General features: G+C 59.7%; 3 protein-coding genes across 4 annotated transcripts; 2 read left to right on the forward strand and 1 right to left on the reverse strand.

Annotated features, from left to right (window-relative positions):
- Positions 1 to 3,058: 3,058 nt before the first annotated feature.
- Positions 3,059 to 8,602, forward strand: CCDC102A (coiled-coil domain containing 102A). The gene is made up of 8 exons (XM_040075237.2): positions 3,059 to 4,721; positions 5,323 to 5,525; positions 5,641 to 5,749; positions 5,974 to 6,090; positions 6,175 to 6,384; positions 6,639 to 6,809; positions 6,959 to 7,062; positions 8,085 to 8,602. Exons 1-8 carry the CDS (start codon positions 4,203 to 4,205, stop codon positions 8,209 to 8,211), a joined length of 1,560 nt encoding a protein of 519 aa, XP_039931171.1. The 5' UTR covers positions 3,059 to 4,202; the 3' UTR covers positions 8,212 to 8,602.
- A 749-nt stretch (positions 8,603 to 9,351) lies between these two features.
- Positions 9,352 to 14,696, forward strand: DOK4 (docking protein 4). Of its 2 annotated transcripts, none has more exons than XM_040075741.1 (9): positions 9,352 to 9,416; positions 10,466 to 10,672; positions 11,537 to 11,644; positions 11,879 to 11,993; positions 12,090 to 12,209; positions 12,309 to 12,498; positions 12,778 to 12,916; positions 13,004 to 13,127; positions 13,219 to 14,696. In XM_040075741.1, the coding sequence occupies exons 2-9, from the start codon at positions 10,481 to 10,483 to the stop codon at positions 13,341 to 13,343; spliced, it is 1,113 nt and encodes a 370-aa protein (XP_039931675.1). In that variant the 5' UTR covers positions 9,352 to 9,416; positions 10,466 to 10,480; the 3' UTR covers positions 13,344 to 14,696. The 2 variants fall into 2 exon arrangements, with proteins under 2 accessions (XP_039931675.1, XP_039931676.1); XM_040075742.1 differs by having other exon boundaries at positions 13,271 to 14,696.
- Positions 14,697 to 15,948: 1,252 nt separating this feature from the next.
- POLR2C (RNA polymerase II subunit C) lies at positions 15,949 to 21,354 on the reverse strand. Its single transcript, XM_040075747.2, has 9 exons — positions 21,204 to 21,354; positions 20,920 to 20,969; positions 20,623 to 20,691; positions 20,412 to 20,464; positions 20,178 to 20,306; positions 19,471 to 19,522; positions 18,851 to 19,019; positions 17,085 to 17,159; positions 15,949 to 16,460 (listed from the first exon to the last, which is right to left on the reverse strand). Exons 1-9 carry the CDS (start codon positions 21,287 to 21,289, stop codon positions 16,316 to 16,318), a joined length of 828 nt encoding a protein of 275 aa, XP_039931681.1. The 5' UTR covers positions 21,290 to 21,354; the 3' UTR covers positions 15,949 to 16,315.

Here is a 21,354-nt window from a genome sequence, read left to right on the forward strand (position 1 = left end):
GAAAAATAATAAAATACAATAAAATACAATAAAATACAATACAATAAAATAAAATAAAATAAAATAAAAACAATAGTACAAAAGATCACTGACAGAGTCAGAATACAACCTGATACCCTGTGGTGGTGGCAGCAGTCCAGATGAAGTGGTCTGGTTGAAGCAGTGTTCCTGCAGAAAGGTCTGGTAGCTCTTGTCCTCCGGGAATCCAGTGGGTAAGGCTGCCTGTGCTGTCCCCAGTCCCAGATTATATCCAAGTGGGAATGCTTGGATCCTCCCCCTGGGTGGGGCATCTCACAATGGGCTGATATCATTTTATCAGTCTTGCAATGGATCCTTGATTGTCCATTAAACAGAGCGAGCTCACGGAGGGAGTTACCTGTGAGTCGTGTAGCAGGACATTGATGGGCATTAACAGAGGATGGTCCGGAAGGAGAGGACAAGGGAAACGCTGCCCAACCTAGTTCCAACAGCTCGTGAAGATGGTGATAGAATACAAACTTTGGGCACATTTCACATTGTAGCCTAGGACAGGCCCCGAGCTGCAGCCCCCCCAGCAGCAGCGGCAGCGGCAGCAGCAGCAGCAGCAGCAGCTCCCACCACCCAGAGATTCGGCTTTTAGCTCCAGTGCTGTGCCCAGAGTGCTCAAACCGTCCAGGACGCTCGCTGTGCCCGCGGTGCGAGCTGTGCCTGGCATCCTGGCAGTGTCTGCAGGCTGTGCTGTGCCCAGCGTGCCTGGGATGTGCGGTGTGCCAGGGATTCCTGGGGTGCACAGGGTGCTGATCTCCCATCTCTGTGACCAGCAAAAGGACGCAGGGGATGGAATGAAGTTGCTTCAAGGGGAGGTTTAGTTTGGAGGTCAGGAAAAGGCTTTTCACTGATAAGGTGGTCAGATACCAGGACAGGTTCCCCAGAGAAGAGGTCATGGCATCAAGCCTGCCAGAGCTAAGGAGTGTCTGGAAAATGTTCTTAGTCATGCAGTTTACTTTCAGGTTGTCCTGCGAGGAGCAGGGAGTTGGACTCGATGTTTCTTTTGTGTCCCTTTGAACTCAAGATAGCCTGATCCTATGACACCTCAGTTTGATGCTATTTGCCAGGACGGAGCCAGCACGCCAATCACCACAGCACAGCTCTCCAGCAATGCCAGCTGGCCTAGAACAAAGTCTATCTTTGTCCCTAGACAGAACAAGGGTCTTTTTTAACCCAAAATGGTTAGGTTTGCCCCAAAAGGCTTCATCTTGGCTGCTGGGTCCAGCTGCAGGGACGTGGCCATGTGCAGAGGTGCGGGGAGCAGGGATGGCTCAGCCACACCAGCGCTCGCTGTGGGACAGCAAAGCCACGCTGCGCTTGCCCAGTGCCTGCAGCCACTCGTGCAACATTTCTAGGCCTCAGTTCACAATGCAGGGCAACCATCTGCTTCAGTCTGACCTATCCCGAATGGGGGCTCCTTGGAAACAGGTTTAAGGGGGCCTGGTGGCCATGGCCAGGCTGGAAGCCCAGAACTAGAGGAGAAGGACACCAGAACAGTGACGCTTGGACCATGGAAATGGGTCACTGGCCACATCTTTAGGTGATGCGCCCCAGACCAAGGAGGTTTGATTTTTGCAAGGGTAAACCCCACAAATCCCAGGATGCTGCAATGCATCCTCGAGCCTGCTGGTGTCACCGAGACACGGATGTCCGAGCAAACAGTAAAGACACGCTTGGAAAAAAACTTTGCCGGTTTCAGTGCTGGGATCGGGTTAAAGCCACAACCACGCACCCGCAGCTCTGGCCAAACCGCCTGCAAAATCGCTTCACCGGCTGCAAGAGACGGCGCCGCTTCCCCTGGCACAAGGCGCTGGGATAGGGGCGTAGGAGAGCAAAGCATCCCTCGCCTCCAGCTTCTTGGGGTTGTTTCCAGCAGAAAAAAAAAAAAAAAAAAAAAATCTGATCTTGGAATGAACACGCAGGAGCTTTGCGGTTTTTGGTTTAATTTGATTTGATTTTCCCTGCTTCGTTCGATCCTGGGAGAGAAAAAGGTGTTGGCGTCCCATGGCATCGATTCCACGTCCCGCGGAGCGCAACTCCTCTTGACCGCTAGCATCCCCCAATTTCTCGTCTGAAAGGCATCCAGCAAAGAGAAAGAGACGGGCAAAATGGTGGTTTGGGGTTTTGCCGCTTGGCCAGGAGGGAGCCAGCACGGGTACGCGTGGGGACGCAGGCGCTGCGCGGCCACCGCTCACCCCGTGTCCCACGCCCTGGGGCACACACGCGTGTGCAGGGACACGTGTGCGCGGCCCAGCAACGGCCCCGGGCAAGCTCCCCTCCCGTGCACACGCGTGTCCGAGCCCCCAGGCCCGGCACGGGCGGGCAGGGGCTGCCCGCAGCCCCCATCCCCGGAGCCCCACGCGTGCGGCCCCCGGCCCGTGCCACGGGGCAGGACGCGCGGCGCGGCCCGGGACCGGCCCCGGCCCCGGGCGCGGGCGGGGGGCGGGAGCCGCGGGGGGAGGAGGAGGGCGAGGAGGAGGAGGAGGAGGAGGAGGAGGAGGAGGAGGAGGAGACTCGGCCGCAGCGCCCCGGCCCGCGCGGGCCGCCCGTACCGCCGCGCCGACACCGCCGGGTGAGGAACCGGGCCGGGCCGGGCCGGGCTGTGCCGGGCTGTGCCGGGCCGGGCTGGGCAAGCGGGCGGGCGGCGGCACCGGGAAAACTTTTGAGAAACTTTGGCGAGGGAGGGGCCCCGCCGAGCCGGGCCGGGCCGCGGTGGGGCGGGCGGGGCCGCGGCGAACCGGGCGGGGCCGGGCCGAGCGGTGCCTCTCGGCCGGGGCGGGAGGAATTGCGGCGGAGCGGAGGAATGCGGGGCTCCCGCCGCCCGGGCCGCGGCCGGTGAGTGACGGAGCCCGGCGCCAATGCGGGGCCGCCCCCGCCGGGAGCCCGCGGGGAGGGGGCGCGATCCGCGCCCGCCGGCGACCCACGCGTGCTTCCCGAGGGTGTTCCGGGGGTGTCCGTGAGCCACGCTGGTGTCCCGCGGGTGCTCGTGCTCCACACGTGCTCCCCGTGGGTGTTTCAGGCGTGCCCTGGGTCCACGCGTGCTCCCCGTGGGCGCTGCGCGGTTGCCGGTTCTCTGCGTGTACTCCCGTGGGGTTTGCGTGGGTGCCTGTGCGCCATCTGCCCTCCCGTGGGCGCTGCCTGTGCCGGGTCCTGCCGATGCCTGAGATTCCTGCTGGAGCAGCCCAGGGAGCGCGGGCCTGGGCTTGCCGCTGAGTTTTAGCAAAACTTCACCGTTTCAGCAAATACCACCAGAAAAATTAGTTCTTTCCCCCACGCAAATCCCAGAACTGCCATCGGCTTCTGCTCCCGCTGCTCCAGCACTGGCTTTCCCAGCCCAGCCGGATTTGGTAGCAGGTCCGGGCTGCACCGTCCCAAAAACCTGCCGGGGCTGCGGCCAGCCGCGGCTGGACCCTGTACTTATCCCATTAGGACGCACAGCAGCCTCCCATTGAGGTTTCCTGGGGCGGTTTGCCTGCCTGGCCGCACCGGGATGTGAGATCCAGGACGGGATGTGAGGTCTGTGCCTGGATGTGAGGTCCGTGCCGGGATGGAGACACTCAGCACCGGCCCTTTGTTGCGGCATCTTCGGAGAGCGCATCCAGCTGCCTGGACACGCGTCCTGCTGCCACGCCACGCCGATCCAGCAGCTCCGGCTCTCCTTCCGGAGCTGTTCCTGCTTTGCTGGCGCCGGATCCGGGCTGTAACCCTCGCTGGAGCTGCTGGGGTGCAGCTGAGTACCCCAACTCCAGCACCGGGGATGGTGTCGGAGGCTCGCAGATGATGTCATCAGATGACCTCATGCAGATGACATCATGCGAATAACATGTAGATGTTTTCCCTTCATTGTGGCGCACTGTCAGAGGTGCCTGCAGAGCCAAGCTGAGACCAGGTGCCGGTGGCTGGGCTGTGGTCTGTGGCCCTCGCTGAGGACCTCACTGGTGTCTTCACTGGAGATCTGTCTGGGGCCATCACTTGGCTGGGGACACTGCCGAAGTCCTCACTGAGGTCCATCCCAGGGATCTCCTCGCTCGGTGTGCCGCTCCCCAAAGCCAGGGACCGTGCCCCTGCCGCCCCTTCCCTCCAGCCGCCTGCCGCGGTCCCCAGCTGACCCCTCCCGTCTCCCGCAGGTCCCTGGCTGCAGGACGGTGACGGCCATGCCCTAGGGGAGCCCCGCCATGAGCCAAAGCGGGGCGTCGCGCCTGGCCGGCTCCCCGCCGCTGCCGGGGGGCTCGCTCCTGGCCCTGCTGGCCCCCGAGCCCTCCCCGTCCCCCCCCAGCGGGACACCCTCGCCCGGGCCCCCGCCGGCCTTGCTGGAAGGGGACTGGGAAGGGCGGGAGGAGCTGCGGCTGCGGGAGCTGGAGGAGGCGCGGGCGCGGGCGGCCCAGATGGAGAAGACGATGCGGTGGTGGTCGGACTGCACGGCCAACTGGCGTGAGAAGTGGAGCAAGGTGCGCGCCGAGCGCAACCGGGCGCGGGAGGAGGTGCGGCAGCTGCGGCACCGGCTGGAGGCTCTCACCAAGGAGCTGGCCAGCCTGCGCCGGGACCGCGACCGCGACCGGCCGGACGAGCGCTCGCCACGGCCGCCGCCGCAAGCCAGCGCCGGCAGCGCGTCCGCCGACGGAGCAGAGGGGGACACCGGCCCCGAGCAAGAGCCTGTGCGGGATGTGGGGGCTGAGGTGCCCCAAAAAGCCAAGGTGGGGGTGCGGGGCTGGCAGGGGAACGGGGGAGCTCCTCATTCTTGTCTGTTAGCCATGTGCACCCCCGAACCGCCGCTGGCTGTCCTGTAAAGATGGGCAGTGTGGGGGGATTGCTCTTGCGGCAGGACCGGGAGGGCCAGACCCCTCTCAGAGCAGTACAGAAGTCACTGCTCAGGGTGCCATGCTGTGACAGTTCTGTCCACCTGACAGCACAGCTGCCGAGTGACAAATCTGAGACTAATGTGAGCATCCCCTACGGGCTCCACGCTTGGTCCCCAGAAACCCCTGTGACTCATTTACTGTGCGCTCAGAGCACTTGGTAGAAGGTCCCCCATGTGGCAGTGCTGGGTGAGATCGGTGTCATAAATTGGTGTTAAATTTTTTGATACCAAATTTCCAGCGTGGCAGGGAGCCGGCAGCAGAGTGTGGTGATGTATGGGAGCTCCCCGGGAGGGCAAGTCCTTCTTCATCAGCCTTAGGGGATCCCTGGGGAATAGGGGGGCAGATGCTCTCGGTTATGGGGTGAGGGCTAGGTGCTGTAGGGGCTGGGAAGCCCTCTCACCCTATCGCCTGTGCTGGGCCACCCACGGTGCCACAGGAGCTGGAGCTGATGGAAAACATCTTGACGAGCAAGCAGGACGAGAGCTGGGAGCAGCGGGGCCCCCGGGCCTCCTTCAGCCGCCAGGAACGAAGCCGCCTGCTCTGGGAGGACGTCAGCGTCGTGGAGGAGGATGCCACCAAAGTCACCGCCCTGAAGCTGAGGCTGGATGAGTCCCAAAAAGTGCTGCTCAAGGAGCGGGAGTGAGTGCTTGGGGCATCATCCGTGCAGGGTGCCAGCTGATGCCAGCCTGGTCCCCACCGGGATGGCACGTCCCACGGGGTCCTGCAGCCTGTCACTGTCATTGCCTCTCCCCAGGGACAAGCTGGCGCTCAGCAAGAACATCGAGAAGCTGGAGGGTGAGCTCAGCCAGTGGAAGATCAAGTACGAGGAGCTCAACAAGAACAAGCAGGAGGTGATGAAGCAGGTGAGTGAGGTGCCTGGGGAGCAGAGCTGCCCCAGAGGGTGGCACATCCTGATGGACGTGGTGGCCCACAACCACTTGCCCAACTCCAGGCTGCTTGTTAAGGGTCCTCATTAGTGCTGTTGATGGAGTGGGTCCATCCGTGGAGGTTGGGTGGATGGGTGTGGGCCGGGCTCAGGTGGAAGGTGGGTGTTCACAGCCCCCTTTGGTGCCGTGTCCCCCCACAGCTCAACATCCTGAAGGAGATTCATCAGGACGAGCTGGGGCGCATCTCCGAGGACCTGGAGGATGAGCTGGGCGCTCGCTCCAGCATGGACAAGAAACTGGCTGAACTGCGTGCAGAGGTGAGGCCAAACCCCAACGTGGGGGGCACAGGGAGCGGCGAGGGGGGTCCCGCTGCCCCCAGCCACCCCGTGCCCCTGTCCCAGATGGAGCGGCTGCAGGCAGAGAACGCGGCTGAGTGGGGCCGGCGGGAGCGGCTGGAGACGGAGAAGCTCAACCTGGAGCGGGAGAACAAGAAGCTGCGGGCACAGATCGAGGACCTGGAGGAGGTGCTGGCTCGCAAGCGGCGCCAGACCGCCAGTGCCCTGGACACTGACCTCAAAACCATCCAGGCTGAGCTCTTCGAGAAGAACAAGGTGCCGTAGGGGGGGTGCTGTCTCGCACCACCGCATCCCTGGGTGACTCTTGTGGGGTTCTGCCTCCCCAAGGACTCCTTCAAGCCCAAATTTTGCCACCGCCCTTCAAGGGATGGTGGTGACCCCATCCTTGCTCCATCAGCTCCTGGGTCATGGGGTGGGGCAATGGGAGAGGTCCCTGGGGAGGGAGGAGGGGGCACCCAGTGTTGGGGGTGGCTGTCCCATGCTCAGCCCCCTCCCCACGTGCACCGCAGGAGCTGGCCGACCTGAAGCACATCCACACCAAGCTGAAGAAGCAGTACCAGGAGAAGATGGCCGAGCTGGCCCATGCCAATCGCCGCGTGGAACAGCACGAGGGAGAGGTGAAGAAGCTGCGCCTGAGGGTGGAGGAGCTGAAGAAGGAGCTGGCCCAAGCCGAGGATGAGGTGGGAAAGCTCATGCTGGTGGAGAGGGTCAGGGAGCTGTTCTGCTCCCTATGTAGCTGCCAACAGCACCATCCCACCCCATCCCATCCCATCCCATCCCATCCCATCCCATCCCATCCCATCCCATCCCATCCCATCCCATCCCACAGCTGGATGAGGCCCACAACCAGACACGGAAGCTGCAGCGGTCGCTGGACGAGCAGACGGAGCAGAGCGAGAGCTTCCAGGTGCAGCTGGAGCACCTGCAGTCACGGTGAGCAGGGGCTGGGTGAGCCACGGAGGGAGCAGCAAGGATGGGCTGGTGTTCTCCTTGCCACCATCCCTCAACCTCCTGGTTGAACCCCGGGCTAAGCATGGCCAAAGTGCCTCCAACACCCTTGGAAGGGGCACGGCCATCCTCTGAGCAGTCTTCATCCCACTTTGAGCTGGGTGGCATTCACCTCCCAGTTAAACCAGCACAAGGCTGCCCTGAGACCAGCACGGCCCAGTTTGATGCTGCTTAGGTTTGCACTCACTAGTACCCATGACCAGGACAGGCTCCTAGCATCCCACACCAGTTTGGGGAGGTGGGAGCTGAGTTTTGTTGCCCGTAAAACTTCCCCCAGCCCTGCTTTGCCTCTCCAGCAGTAAAGAGCTGAAATGGCCATGGGATCGATGCCGTGGCTCCGGGAGATGCAGGGGGGGTGTTTATAATCATCCTTTATTTTATTGGGACATCTGCATTAAATCATGGAAGCGTAATGGAGGATTCATTGCCCCCCCCCAGACTCCCTGTGTGCTCAACCCTAAATAATTCATGCTTTCCAGTAAAGTATAGCGGACTGGTTGGATCTCTCTGGATCCTGGGCCTTTGGATTTCAAATTTGATTCATAAATTTTCCGTGATGAATTTTCACACAAGGACAAGTAAAGAGCTAACACCACCACAGGTTCCTGAGAATGGAGACTACTGGGTTTTTAGGGTTTCCTCAATTTAGGGGGATGACACCTCCCTTCTGTGCAGTCCTGTCTGGTGTGTGGTGCCCAGCACAGTGATATCCAGCCGTGGAGGGGTTTAGCTTGTGCCCCACTTGTGCCAGGCACCATGCACAGCTCCCCAGTTCCATGCTGGTGTGTTGGCCCCGGAGGGCTCATCCTGCGCTCGGGGCGTAGCGAGGGCTGCGGGAAGGAATCCCTGGGGTGCAGTCGTGCTGTGGGGGTGCAGGGGAATGGGCTGGGCTTCAGGGCCCCCCAGGGCCGTGCTGCCACCCCCAGCCCAGCAGCCGTCCCCTGCAGGCTGCGGCGGCAGCAGAGTGCCCCGCTCTTCGGCAAGATGCGCAGCGCCCGCTTCGGCCCCGACGACGCTGGGGACGGCACCAGCGACCCCGACGAGGACGAGGACCTGCAGATACAGGTGCCCTAGAGCCCGGGGCCAGTGCCACCTCCGCAGGACGTCCCACATCAGTTCTCCGCATTCAAGGGCGCGTCGCCAGGGGACCCAGCTGTGCGGTGATCCTTGTATAGATGGGGAAACTGAGGCACGGAGCAGTGGGGAGAAATTTGCCCAGGGGTGCTCCAAAACCCACTGCTTCTTGGACAGTACTGGATGTCCCTTCGGCCACCAGCATCTCCTGGAACGCTGTGGCCACCAAAGCCAGCATCACTGAGCAGCCCGGGAGGAGGAGGCGCAGGCAGAGAGATGCACCAAGCCCGGCAGCCACAAACTGCCCACTTCTTTTTATATATATTATATATATGTATGTATTTGTATATGATTTTTTTATTATAAATACAGAGCCCAGACGGGCCCAGGCTCTGGTGGTGGTGTGAGCTGCTGGTCTGTTCTCCACACAGGAGCAAGGGTGGGAGGGGACGCATCGGGGAGAATCGGCATTTCTTCACCAGCCACGCATGGGCCTGGATGTCACCCGCTGTCACCTGGATATCATCCCTGTCCCCATGCCTGGAGGCCAGCCCAGCGTGCGGGTGAAGCCTGTCCCTGGGCCTGTGCAGTAAAGGTGTTCACCCAGAGGTGCTGACCCCGGGGTGCAGAGGTGCTCACCTGTGGGTGCCGATCACCCCAGCACAGCCCCTTCAGCCCAGCGCAGACCCCTGGGGGCTTTGGAGGCGCTCAGACACAACCTCATTAAAAATTGATATTTCTGTGAGCTAATCCCCCTCGCTCTGCCTTTTAATTGATTGGCTAAAAGCACGGCTCTTTGCTGCTCATGGAGTTTTTTAATGCGCTTTTATTTCCAGCTATTATTCATATTTTTATGGCCCAGCAAGTGAGGCCACGGGGGTGGGGGTGCCCGGGGGCAGTTTTAGCGAGAGGCCTGGAAACCAGTTTGGGGGCACAGAGCGGGGATGAGGTGACACCTGAGCCGAGGGACGGACAGGAGGCTGCTGCTGCCGCCGCCCGTCGGTCGCTGCGGGGCGTTCACTCGGAAGCCTAATGATGGAAAACCTCTTTCCAGGGAGGCCGGTTGTGGCTCTGGTTGGGCAGCCCGGGGCTGGAGGGGGGGTACTGGGGCGGGGCCGGGCTGGGCGGGGCCGGGCGGGGCCGAGCGGCTCCGGGGCTCGCAGGACGCGGCGGCTCCGGCGGCTCCGCTCGCAGCGGGAGGCCGGGTAAGGTGTGGGGACCGGCGGGGGGACGGGGACGGGCGGAGGGGGTGACACAGGACGGGGCTCGACAGAGGTTTGGGCTGACAAGTGTCGGGGGCCAAGCGGCCGGGAGGTGACAGCGCCCGCGGGGACGTGCCGGTGGGAGAGCTGGGGGTGATGGGTGACGAGGGGTCGGGGGGAGCCAGGTGTGGGGGTGCCGAGGTGGCAGGTCGGGGGTAGGGGGCGGGAGGTGCCCCCCAGCATCTCTGAGTTCCCTTGGGCTGTTCGTGTGCGTGGCGTGGGGGGATGGGGGAATGGGGGGACGTTCCCCTCGGAGGGAGCGCTGCCCCCGGCCTCTCTCGAGACAGCGGGCGGTCCCCAAGGTGCTGTCCCAGTCGGATTCCTCGGGGTGCTGGGCTTTGGGGACCAGGGTGTCGCTGGAATGGTGGAACATCCCCGGGGATGGCCCCATTCTGTTTCCTGGGTTACTGCCTGCTAACCTGGGACTTCTCCACCTGGGAAAGGAACCTGGTCCCCGCCTGGCCCCACCGGTCGGGTCTGGGGGGAACCAGCAGGGACCAGGCTGAGCGAGGCCGAGCTCACGGCAGGGCTGGAGAGAGGCCGGGTTACACCCTCGGGGGTGCGAGGTTGAGAGCCGGGGTCCCTCTGGCTCCCGGTGCCGGCCGAAGCCCCGCACCGGAGCTGGCCTGGCCGCTACCGCTGAACCCAGCCGGGGCCGTGCTGCTGCCCAAGCGAGCGGCGGGGAGGAAGGAGGGGCAGTGCCAGAGGTGATGGAGACCTGTGGGCGAGGTCTGCTGTGGGTGTCCCCTCGGACACATGTTGGAGCTGGCGGCAGGGGACTGACCCACCTGTCAGTGCCACCCTGGCTCCACCGCGCTGGCAGGGGTTAACACCGGACTGTTCCACTCGGATGGTTCAGGCAGCGAAGGGAGGAGGAAGAGGAGGAGGAGGAAGAGGAGGAGGAGGGGAAGGAGGAGGAGGAGGACGACAAGGAGGAGGGGGAGGAGGACGAGGAAGATGTCACCCGTCGATCTGTCATTTCTCTTTTCCAGCCGGCATGGGGGACAATGCTAACACCGAGCTGGGCCGGTGGTGAGACAGGAGGGGTACGAGGAAGAGGATGGAGAGGGGGGGGCGAAGGTGAAGGCAGCCCCCCCCTCCCAAAATATCCCCTACCCTATCGAGCCATCGCCATGGCGACGAATTTTAACGACATCATCAAGCAGGGCTATGTGAGGATGAAGAGCAAGAAGCTGGGGGTGAGTGGGGATCTCGGGGAATGGGGAGATGGTGGGGGGACACCCATGGATTTGGGGTGCTGGTTTCCCAGTGAGGTGACATGGACAGGTCCTTCTTGTGGCATCCTGTGCCCCGGGTTTGGGGTTGAATGAGCAGCCTTTGGGGGCTGTGGGGGATGGCAGGGAAAGGCCACTTGTTGGTACCCAAATCAGCCAGCGGCCCCAAGGGTCCAGCTCCTGCACCGGCCGAGTCCTGCACCGAGTGACACCCGTTCACCTGTCCCAGGTTCCCCAGGGTTTGGGGAATGTCTGTGAGCCTTCCCTTCCTCCCGTGCCTCAGTTTCCCTGCACACATAGTTTAGTACCGGGCATGCCCCACACCGGGAGGGGCTGGAGCTGTTTGGTGCAAATTAGGGTGGCGTGGGAGTGCAGCATCCCTAGGTGTGGGGTCAGGGGGTTTGGTCGCCCACCTCCATGGTTTGGAGCCGGCAGCAACGAGCATGCTGGGTAATTTCATGCTAATTAGGGAGAACAAAGAGGGAGCGGGCTCGAGGGGAGGGGGGACATGCCTGGGGACGGTGGCCCCACCACCCTCAGAGGCAGGGGATGTAGGAGAGGGGACGGGGAAATGCCAGAACAGCGGTCCCCTTGGGAGCTTTGTCTGTGTTCATTAATTAAGCTCTGTAATTGGCACTGGCGGCTGGTGGGGGCAGATGACGGCAGCCCCGGCACATCCCTATCCCCAGCATCCCCTCCTGTCCCCAGGCCGGCAGGGCCAGCACAACCAGGCGCGGGTCCTGGGGCTGGGGACAGGGGGACGTGGGGATGTGGTGGGGACAGGGACCGCCACGTGCCCCGAGCAGCGCCGCGCTCTCTGCCCGGCAGATCTACCGGCGGTGCTGGCTGGTGTTCCGCAAATCCTCCAGCAAAGGGCCCCAGCGCCTGGAGAAGTACCCGGATGAGAAGTCGGCGTGCCTGCGGGGGTGCCCCAAGGTGAGGGGGTGCGCTGGAGGGGTGCTGGGGTGCTGCCCGCTGCCTGGGGACCCGTGCCAGAGCAGGTCCTTGCCTAAACTCGCTGGGTGGCTGTCACCCCGTGCGCTCCGGAGGGGGATGCTGCTGGGTCTGGGTGCTGCAGGTGTCGGGGTCCGGGTGCAGTGGGTGACAGGGCTTGGGAGCAGCATCTGGGGTCAGGGTGCAGCCCTCGGCGAGCCACCAACCCCTCCGCAGGTCACCGAGATCAGCAATGTCAAGTGCATCACGCGGCTGCCCAAGGAGACCAAGAGACAGGCGGTGGCCATCGTTTTCACCGACGACTCCGCCCGGACCTTCACCTGCGACTCAGGTACGGGGCAGCGCCCAGGGGAGCCGGGCCGGGGGTGCTGGGTGGGGCAGCCCGGCGTGGCCAGGGTCGCCCAGGGGCTGCCGTGGTGCCTTGCAGAGCTGGAGGCGGAGGAGTGGTACAAGACGCTGTCGGTGGAGTGCCTGGGCGCCCGCCTGAACGACATCAGCCTGGGGGAGCCCGACCTGCTGGCGCCCGGCGTGCAGTGCGAGCAGACGGGTGAGCGCGGCGGCGGGTGCTGGCCCGGGGCTCCGCCTCGCTGCACCCCCCGCAGATTGTTTTATTTTCTTTTCTTTTTTTTTTTTTTCCCCTCTCCAGACCGGTTCAACGTGTTCCTCCTCCCCTGCCCCAACCTGGACGTTTATGGCGAGTGCAAGCTGCAGATCACCCACGAAAACATCTACCTCTGGGACACGCACAACCCCCGGGTGAAGCTGGTCTCCTGGCCCCTCTGCTCCCTGCGCCGCTACGGCCGAGACGCCACCCGCTTCACCTTCGAGGCCGGACGGTGAGATGTCACCCTTGCCAGGACAGGGATCACGGCCGTGTGCCTTCGTCCAGCTGGGTGCTCCAGGCGGTGGCACTGCTGGCATCACCACAGGGGTGACGGCCGTGGCCTGTACAGTGTGCCCACAGCAGGCGGGGAGCTGCTCCCAGATCAACACCATCAAGGGGACGTAGGCACAGCTCTAACAGTATGGGAAGCTGCGCCGGCTGCCATCTGGGGTGGGTTTTGTCATCCCTTGGCTTGAAGACCTTGGTGACATCCTGTGCCCTGTCCCCACAGGATGTGTGATGCAGGAGAAGGTCTCTACACCTTCCAGACGCAGGAGGGTGAGCAGATCTACCAGCGCGTGCACAGCGCCACACTGGCCATCGCCGAGCAGCACAAGAGGGTCCTGCTGGAGATGGAGAAGAACGTCAGGGTGAGCTCCAGCCCGTGCTGAGGGGGGACACAGCTGGGGGAGACCCTGGGGGCCCTGTGTCACCCTCGTCCCCCCCATCCCCTGCAGCTGCTGAACAAGGGCACTGAGCACTTCTCCTACCCCTGCACCCCCACGACCATGCTGCCCCGCAGTGCCTACTGGCACCACATCACTGGCTCCCAGAACATGGCCGAGTCCTCCAGCTATGCTGGTGAGTGTCCTCACCCCACCCCGAGGAGACGCTGCTCCTCCAGCCCCCAGAGCTCTCCCCACCAGGTGAGCCCACCCTGTTTTGTCCCCAGGGGAGGCGTATGCAGGCGCCCAGGCCAGCTCGGACACCGACCTCCTCAACAGGTTCATCTTGCTGAAGCCAAAGTCCTCCAAAAGCGACAAGCCTGAAAGCAGGGAGCCCACATTGTCCCCGTGAGCTGGCGTGGGGGGACTGTGGCAGGGGTCCCCTTTTTCTTCTCCAAGGGGTGCAAAGGACGCAGGCAGTCACCCCTCAGAATCTCCAGGAGACTGAGCCGGGGCCAAGACCTCAGGAAGCAGGCACTGGCTCCCGCCCTGGTCTGGCGTTAGTGGAGGCGATGGCTGGCTCAGCCTCAACTGACTTCAAATATATATTGAATATCCGTATTGTAAGAGATATTTCCTTCTCATATGAATGCAAATGTGGTGGCTGATGAAGAGCCCTTGGGCAAATGCCTGGAGGTTTTTGACTCTTGGGGATTCAACTGGGAGGTGAAGAGAGGTGGGGGGGGGGGGGTCAAGAAATTCGGAGTTTTCTGCATGGCAGGAAGGCTGGAGCATCACTCTGCCACAGCCACGGAGCAGCTTCGGAGGATGCAGCTGTGCCAGGCTGATGGTGCAAGGTCCCACCCCTCCATGAAGAGTCGGATGCTCCTGAGGACACCCAGCCATCCCTGAGCTGATTTTTGCACTTCAAGCTATTTAAACACTCGCTGTAGAATTGAGATGTCTCAGGAGAAACTGGTTTTCCTTCCAGGGGGGTTGGCTGGGGTGAGTGGCCGGACAGAGCCGAGCTCCCTGGCTTCTCCCACCCCAACACCCCTCACTCCTCCCACAGCTGTGTCCCCCTGCCATGCCCCTGGTTTATCTGCTGGTGGGCAACCATGGGACTGGTTTTGGCCAGTAGCATCTGTCTCTCAAGGGGCAGTTTTGTGGATAGGAGAAGCCCCAGGGCAGAGAAACCCATGCTGATGGGGAGAGAGCCACATTCCTCTGTGCATTCCCATAGCCCTCACTCCCTCCTCACCCACTGGGGGTGGAACTGGGCTTTATGTGCTGAACTTAAAAGCAATTGATTTTTTTCTAGTTCTCCTATTTATTGACCTCCTTTAGAAGGGCTATCTTTTTATTGCCGTGCAAACTTTGGTGTTTCTTTGGAGTCTTCTTTCTGTCTGGGTTGGATGCTTGGTGGTTTTATTTCTGCCCGTTAAAGCTCCAGGTCCACATGTTGGGCACAGGGAGTGTAGTGATGTGGGAATCTGTGGTCTGTAAATACTGTGTTTCAGGGTGGTGTAGCTTGTGGCTGAGGGGACACAGGGACAGAGAAAGGCTGCTCCTTGCAGCATGGCTGGGCACAGAGGGGCTCTGGACACTGCCCAGCAATGTGTCCTCCCTGGGGTGAGAGGTGGAACTTGCTCTCTTTTCCTGGCTACACACCTCATCTGGAAAAGATTTAACATTTGTTACCAAAAATGTTTGGCTTTTCTGTTTTTTAAGGAGTTGCTCAATGAATAAACAACCCTTATCCACATCCACCCTTCCTGTTTGTCTGTTCCATCCAAGCGCGCTTGGGAAGCGCAAGTGGGAGTAGTGCCTGCCAGAGAGAAAAATGCTGATGGGGGAGATTTCCTGAGGTTCCTGGCAGCATGCTTGGCTCAGGGCTTTGTTCTGCCTCCAGCCATGGCCAGGACATTTCAAGTGAAGCCCTAAAACCACTCAGAGAGGAAGAAGGGTGGAGCGAGTTGCCACTCTCCATCAAACGACGCTGAGTGGAACAGGATGCCAGCACCCCACTGCTACCCTCACCTCCAGTGCTTGTGGCTCCGAGTCCCCAGGTGAAGGAGTTTCAAGGTTCACCATCTCCCAGCTCTCCCAGAGCTGTGCCAGGTAAGCTCTTCATGCCATGACTGCCTGGCAGCACTGGCCTCAAGGTAAGACAGCCATGCCAGCCAGCACAGTGATCCCTCCAGGGATGGGGACACAGGGAGCCATGCTGCAGCCAGCTCTGCCATGGCAAGGAAATGGAAGCAGCAGCCTGGCTGCAGCAGCTTTTGCCTGGAGGGGAAGGCAATGCTGACATGGGCTGCTCTCCCTAGCTCAGCCTGACCCCAGCACCGCCTCCTAAACCATCCCCATGCACACCAGGATGAGCACAGGGACACACAGACCTTCCCCTCCCTCCCAGCCCCCATGGTACAAGAGCTGCAGGTCTCTCCAGGAAAGTGTCACCAAGAAGCTCATCCCAAGTTATGCTGGTCAGAGATGGAGGGAAAGAGGAGGGGTGACAAAGGCCATTGCTTTCAGCCACTGCCAGGGGGGTCAGGGCATGGGACCTGCACCAAAATCCAGCCCAGCACACACTGGGGGCTGTGGGCACAAAGAAAGGTATCAGCCAGGGGCCATTACTGACAGAGCATGTGCCACCCAGCTCCTCAGAAAAGGGTTCTAAAGCACAGGGGTGGAGTCTGTTCCAGAGGATTCTGTAAGTACAGCTTGCCTGCCTGGCCCAGCTGGGCTCCCCTGCAGCGCTGCCTTCTGCAGCACTGCGCCCACCCCAGCCTCAAACATCTGCTTTAAACACAGCACTGGATCAATGAACAACGGGCTGCCTGCAGGAGGGGTGCTGCTCTCCTCAGGAGATAATGTCACATGCAGCAATCAGCATCAGCGAGCAGCGCTCCCTCCAAAGCACATCTCATTAAGTTAATGTCTATTGGACAGAAGTAAATGATGTGACATCTCCTCTAGCAGCCTCGGATGAGCTTTCAGGGATGACAGGAAAATTTGGGGGTAAGGCTTTATTCAGCACAGTAAAGAACGGACATGTAAATAAGGTAGGGTTGTGTAACAAAGGTACATGCTTCCCAATCCCAAACACCACGTGGCCAAAATCCAACACCAGAACCAAAATTCCAGGATCACTTGGAGACAAAGCGTGTCCCAGCTAAGATGCTCACTGACTGATTCCCTGCCTGTTTTACCATACACATCACAATGGCTTTCCCTGGGAAGGAGGACCAGGGCAGAGCTGTCACCAACCAAGTGCTGGGCCAGGAAAGGCAGGGGGAGATGATGGGGTGGTAAAAGCCTCTCCCCAGATCTCAGCCAGGCATCACTCACAGCTCACAGTACTCTCTTGCAAGGGCCACCTCAGTTGATAGTGAGGACATCGCTCTGGATCTCGTGGCTCAGCTGTGTCTGGAGGTCACTCAGTTTCTTCTTGAGGCCGGACAGTGCAGACAGGACGATGGTCTCAGGGCGCAGAGAACCGCACGACTCCACGTTGTAATAAAACCTGAGGTTACAGACAGGGGGTTAAGTCACCATCACCTCTGCAAGGGGGTGCAAACCCAGACTGCACATCATTCCACACCCACAGCAGGGAGATCTGCCTGGAATCGCAACCATCACCATCATCATTCACCTCCCAAGCAGGCAACAGCCAGTGCTGTCCCTCTACAACCGTCACACCAACATTCACAACTTCATGGGTTGCAAGAGCACTTCTGAGACTGATCTCTGTTCATCACCATGACCTGCAAGCCAGCAGCCCCAAGGCAGGGACTAAGGCTGGCTGAGGCACTTTTGCAGTGCAAATAACATCAGCAATCAGAGCGTGAGACACACACAGGTGAATGAATACCTTAAGCCAGGGTATTTCCCCCACAGGCCCCACACCTCACTGAGTGTACACCACCCTAGCTGGCAACATGAACTCAGAACTGTCTGGTATCTCCCAGAGGGGAAAACCTGCCACATCTGGGTATATCACCACCTAATGCCAACTCCTGCCCTGCTTTTCAGCGAATGTCAGCTCCCTGCGCTGGCAATTCCAGCACAGTGTAGACACTTCTCTTAATGAGCTGCACCCAGCCAGTCACCCCATCTTCCAGCTGCAGCACTGCATTCAGCTCCTCACCTCTCTGGCTTCCCATTGGGGTCGTAGGGAGCCTGAGCATCCTCGTCGTCAATCTCTGAGTACTCACTCTTGGGCCTGGAAGCAGAGAGCAGGAGAGGTTACACAGAGCCCCTGCTCCAGCCTGGCCCCACAGAGCCAGGCACTCAGTTTGGCCCCAGAGAGCGAGCACTGGGGCTCACAGCCAGCACACAACAGGGTGGTTATCAAACATCAAGCCACAGAAATAAGATCAGGCGCACTTTGCCCTTTCTGGCTCCTCATTAATGCCACAGAATCATCCAGCAGCACTGAAAGAAGGGCATCAGCCCTGCTCTGCCCATGCTCAGCAAGCCCTGTACTGTGGCTCCATTCACCTACACTGGTACAATCCGGCAGGTGCTTACAGTGAAAGGATGTTGATTCCTGAAGGGACTGTGTTTATGGAGCCTGGATGCTTTTATGGAGTAATGGACCTTGGGTTATCTTTTCTTTCTACTTCCCACTGGCCCAGGAAAGCACTGGAGGACTCCAGCACTCAAGTCTGTGAGGCACAGGTGGCTTGGACCCAACAGAAAAAAAAAAATCTCCTGTACAACAGACACCAGCTGCATCAGTGAGCTCCGTCTAATGTCCTGCACCTCCACTCCTCTCCCAAAATCATTGCAATACCTGTGTATCAGTCAGGCAAACACATCTCTTCCTACCTGCTGCATCCCTTGGGTTATAGAGCACCACACCACAGAGACTGTGTGGAACCACTTAATCCACGTAAAAGAACCCAAAGCCTTGAGCTGTCTGAGAAGCCAGCAGAGAAAATCCTGTACCCACCAAGGTCTCCGGCTGGCCTTCCTCTGCCCCAGCAATGCCCAGAAACACTGATCCCAGCACCCTGTAATCAGCTGCCTGAAATAAAACTGTATTTCTCAAACAAACCCTCTGCCTGTACAAACCACAGAGAGATGAAGTGTTAATTGAGGTGGGATTTCTTGTTACTTGCAGAACCACCCATGACCAAAACAGTGCAGAGGTTTCCATGACCCTGAGCTGCTTGGAGAGGCCAGCTGCAGGCCAGTGCTCTGCCAACAGCCTCAAAAAGCAACTAGCATGAAAAACTGAACCAAAAATCATGGCTAGCCTTAGACAGCAGAAGCCTTTGGCTCTGTATTTTCTTCACAGGGAGTCAGATGAACTTGAAAAGACAGACATATCGTCAAGAACTGGCAGCTCCAATATCAATCCTCTTTTGGGATTTGTCCAACTTTTACATATATTTTGCCTAGCACTTCTCAAAAACTGCTTCCTGATGCCTTGTCTGTTGTATGCCACACCAGGTTTCTGATCAATGTTTACAGCAGCACATCCACTACCCTGCCCAGTCCCTGCTCTCAGGGACTTGCCCTTTGCAACCCAACCTTTCCCTCTTTGCTCTCATAGCAACTTCTTTCATCTCACATGGATCCGTTCCTTCCTCAGACCTTACAAAACACTTGCACAGAATGGAAAAAAATCAGCAACAAGTGGTGAAAAACAACATGAAAGCAAGGCAAACCAGCAGTGATGGTACATGAGGGAGGACAACAGATGACCACAAACCAGTCCACCTTGTGTGCAGCTGCAAACAAGTGACTGGCCTTGCTACCCAACCCCAGGAGCAGAGTCTGCACAAGGGGATGCGGCAGGCACACTCCCCATCACTTACTGACCCAAATTATCTCCAGAGCTGACATGTAAGTCGTCACCTGCTGGAAAACCTTTCCCAGTCCCTGCAGACAGACCCCAGGACATACCACTCCTCTGGTTTGGGGTACACCGTGTGCCTCAGCGCGTTGTCCGGGTCGTACTCGAAGGCCACGCCGGCCGTGGGGTTCCACTTGGCGTGTTCCTTGCCAAAGCCCTTCTTGGCATAGGCTCGCAGCCGCAGCTCCTGCCCCTTCCGCAGCTTCACGATCAGGATGTCTGGAAAAGCACATGCCCGCTTGAGAAGGCTGCAGAGGAGACATGAGTGTGCAGGATCACACTGCAGCAAAGATTTTTGGTGCTCAGGAAGATGTCACCAGCATTCAGGGTTTGCTTGGATTCTTAGAGGGGCTCAGCTGTGTCCTCAGAACAGTAAAAAGGAGCTGCAAGGAACAGCTAACAACAGACCGTTTCACCTGCTTGCTGTCTCTAAGCTCTCACAAGGAGGGACAGAAGCACCCTCTTACACAGGACTTCAGTTCTGGGACAATCTAAGTGGCATTAAGACAAAATGCTACCACACTCATGCAGTGACACCAGCTGCTCAGAAGTGTCATGTTTACAGCTGCCTTAAGGTTGCACAGCTAGTAAAGGAAGAATGAGTTCAAAGAACCTGAGAGAAAAGTTAATTTCCTCCTACAGCTCTTATTCCCAGTGACCCACCACTCACCATCCTGCTCCACGTAGTCATTGGGGTCGTTGTCTCTGCTCCGAGATGTCACCTGCAGCAGCCAAACAAAACCAAGCAAATTAGGGACAAGATCAGCTTGGATGAGTGCTCCAGCAGCACATCTGCATGGCTCCCGAAGTCACTCCCACAACTGCTGTAGACAACACACAGCACTCAGAGCATCTCAGCCAAAGGCAAGTAACAAACAGCAGGCTCCAGCTGGGCTTTACCCAGGCACACACTGTCACCAAGCAGCAGGAGCAGCCCAGGTTGTACTGACATTTAGATCTCTACTAGAACATTCTTTGTAAGTTCCTTTCCCTCTGCCTCACTTCGGCACCACCAACCCTCCCCAAGATGACTGCTCAGGAGCAACATGGCAGCACTGCCCTGGCCCAGGCTCCCCACACTCTGCCACACTGACAGCCGAGAACCAGCAAGCCAGAGGCCTCAGGGCATCCAAGGAGCTTGGGACTCAGAGTGCAGGATGAGGCCACACTGCTTTGCACTCCATCAGACAGCAAGCGAAGGCAGCAGCAGAGACGAGGAGGGCACTGGCACACACACTGCTTCTGCAGACATTCCTGCTTTGCTCTCCCACTACGGTTTAAATGGAGCTTTAGGCAATGTGAAACGTGCTCAGAGTGCCTACACTGCGTGTGTTTGCCACCCCGCCCCAGCAGGAATGCGGCAGGGACGGCACTGACCGGGATGACGCGGGGGTTGTTGGAGATGAGGTCGCGGGAGGTCACGTGCCGAGTCTGGTCCTCGTTGCAGCGAACGTCCAGAGTGAACTCCACGGAGCACTCGGGGCAGAACTCATCACACGTGCAGTCCTGGCACACACACGGGTTCTTTATGCAGGAAACTGCCAGAGCTGCCCACCAGATCAAACACCCACCACCCCCAAATGATTCCCCACAGCATTTCGCTTGACTCACTCTGGAATATTGCATCTTATCCACAATGTCGTCGCTGGTGAGCGGGATGAGACCTGAGAGAAGCAGGAAACCAGAGTCTGAGTGAGACCACAAGAGCCCCTACCCCTCCTGCCAAGACAGGCAGAGGAACAGCACCTGACAAAGGTGCTTCAGCATCTCTGGACTGATTTTACCCACAACACAGTTTCATCTTCCTCCCCGCAGCACTCACCCAGCCTATGTGCAATGAATTCATCGTGGAGCACGGAGGAGTTGGCATCTATCTGGACCCAGTCAATGGCTGCAGAGAAGAGAAAGTCACAAACTGGGAAATACTCACGTGGGGAAAAGCCTGTTGCGAGGGCACAGGGAACATCACAGAGATTGCAGGGACACACTGAGGCAGCATCTGCAGGGCACAGTACTGGCTGAACACGAGTAAAGAGAGCCAAAAGCAGAGGGGAGGTGTGGGAGAACACGGAGGGGAGGTGATGGGAGCCCAAGCCCACAGGCAAGCGAAAGGCCTCACCTATGATAGGGACCTCTGCGATGAACACTCTTCGAATGGAATTTGCCACCCTGAGGGAGGGAAACACCCGCGTTCAGGCACGAGGGAGCGTGAGGTTGCGGGCCCGCACACACGCTGGCCGAACCTGCTGCGGGGCTTTGCCTCAGAGAACCGGGCCGGCCGCCCCGGCAGCGTCGGTGGGGAAACCGGGCCCATGGGGCCGCCCTGGGGCCTCCCGCGGCCGCTTCACCCCCGGGCCCGCCCCGCCCCGCCCCGCTCCGGTTGGGCCCCGCGGCGGTGCTCACGCCAGGTCCGTGTTCTCTATGATGAACTTGACGTTCTCATCCGTCAGCTCGGTGATGCGCACGGTGGGCTGGTTGGCGTACGGCATGGCTGCCCTGACCCGGCCCCGGCCCCGCTCCCGCCGCCCGGTCCGTCCCCGCCCCGCTCCCCCCG

This window comes from Hirundo rustica, chromosome 11, assembly GCF_015227805.2.
Source record: "Hirundo rustica isolate bHirRus1 chromosome 11, bHirRus1.pri.v3, whole genome shotgun sequence".
NCBI classification, from domain to species: domain Eukaryota; kingdom Metazoa; phylum Chordata; class Aves; order Passeriformes; family Hirundinidae; genus Hirundo; species Hirundo rustica.

Excerpts from the sequence above, each read along its gene's own strand:
- CCDC102A (XM_040075237.2), top strand. The coding sequence starts at position 4,203 with ATGAGCCAAAGCGGGGCGTCGCGCCTGGCCGGCTCCCCGCCGCTGCCG. Across the intron at positions 6,810-6,958 it reads TGGCCCAAGCCGAGGATGAG|CTGGATGAGGCCCACAACCA; the intron begins GTGGGAAAGCTC and ends CCCATCCCACAG. Across the intron at positions 7,063-8,084 it reads CTGGAGCACCTGCAGTCACG|GCTGCGGCGGCAGCAGAGTG; the intron begins GTGAGCAGGGGC and ends CGTCCCCTGCAG.
- DOK4 (XM_040075741.1), top strand. The coding sequence starts at position 10,481 with ATGCTAACACCGAGCTGGGCCGGTGGTGAGACAGGAGGGGTACGAGGA. Across the intron at positions 11,645-11,878 it reads GCCTGCGGGGGTGCCCCAAG|GTCACCGAGATCAGCAATGT; the intron begins GTGAGGGGGTGC and ends ACCCCTCCGCAG. Across the intron at positions 12,499-12,777 it reads TTCACCTTCGAGGCCGGACG|GATGTGTGATGCAGGAGAAG; the intron begins GTGAGATGTCAC and ends CTGTCCCCACAG.
- POLR2C (XM_040075747.2), bottom strand. The coding sequence starts at position 21,289 with ATGCCGTACGCCAACCAGCCCACCGTGCGCATCACCGAGCTGACGGAT. Across the intron at positions 17,160-18,850 it reads TACCCCAAACCAGAGGAGTG|GCCCAAGAGTGAGTACTCAG; the intron begins GTATGTCCTGGG and ends CTCTGCTTCCAG. Across the intron at positions 16,461-17,084 it reads CCCAATGGGAAGCCAGAGAG|GTTTTATTACAACGTGGAGT; the intron begins GTGAGGAGCTGA and ends CTGTAACCTCAG.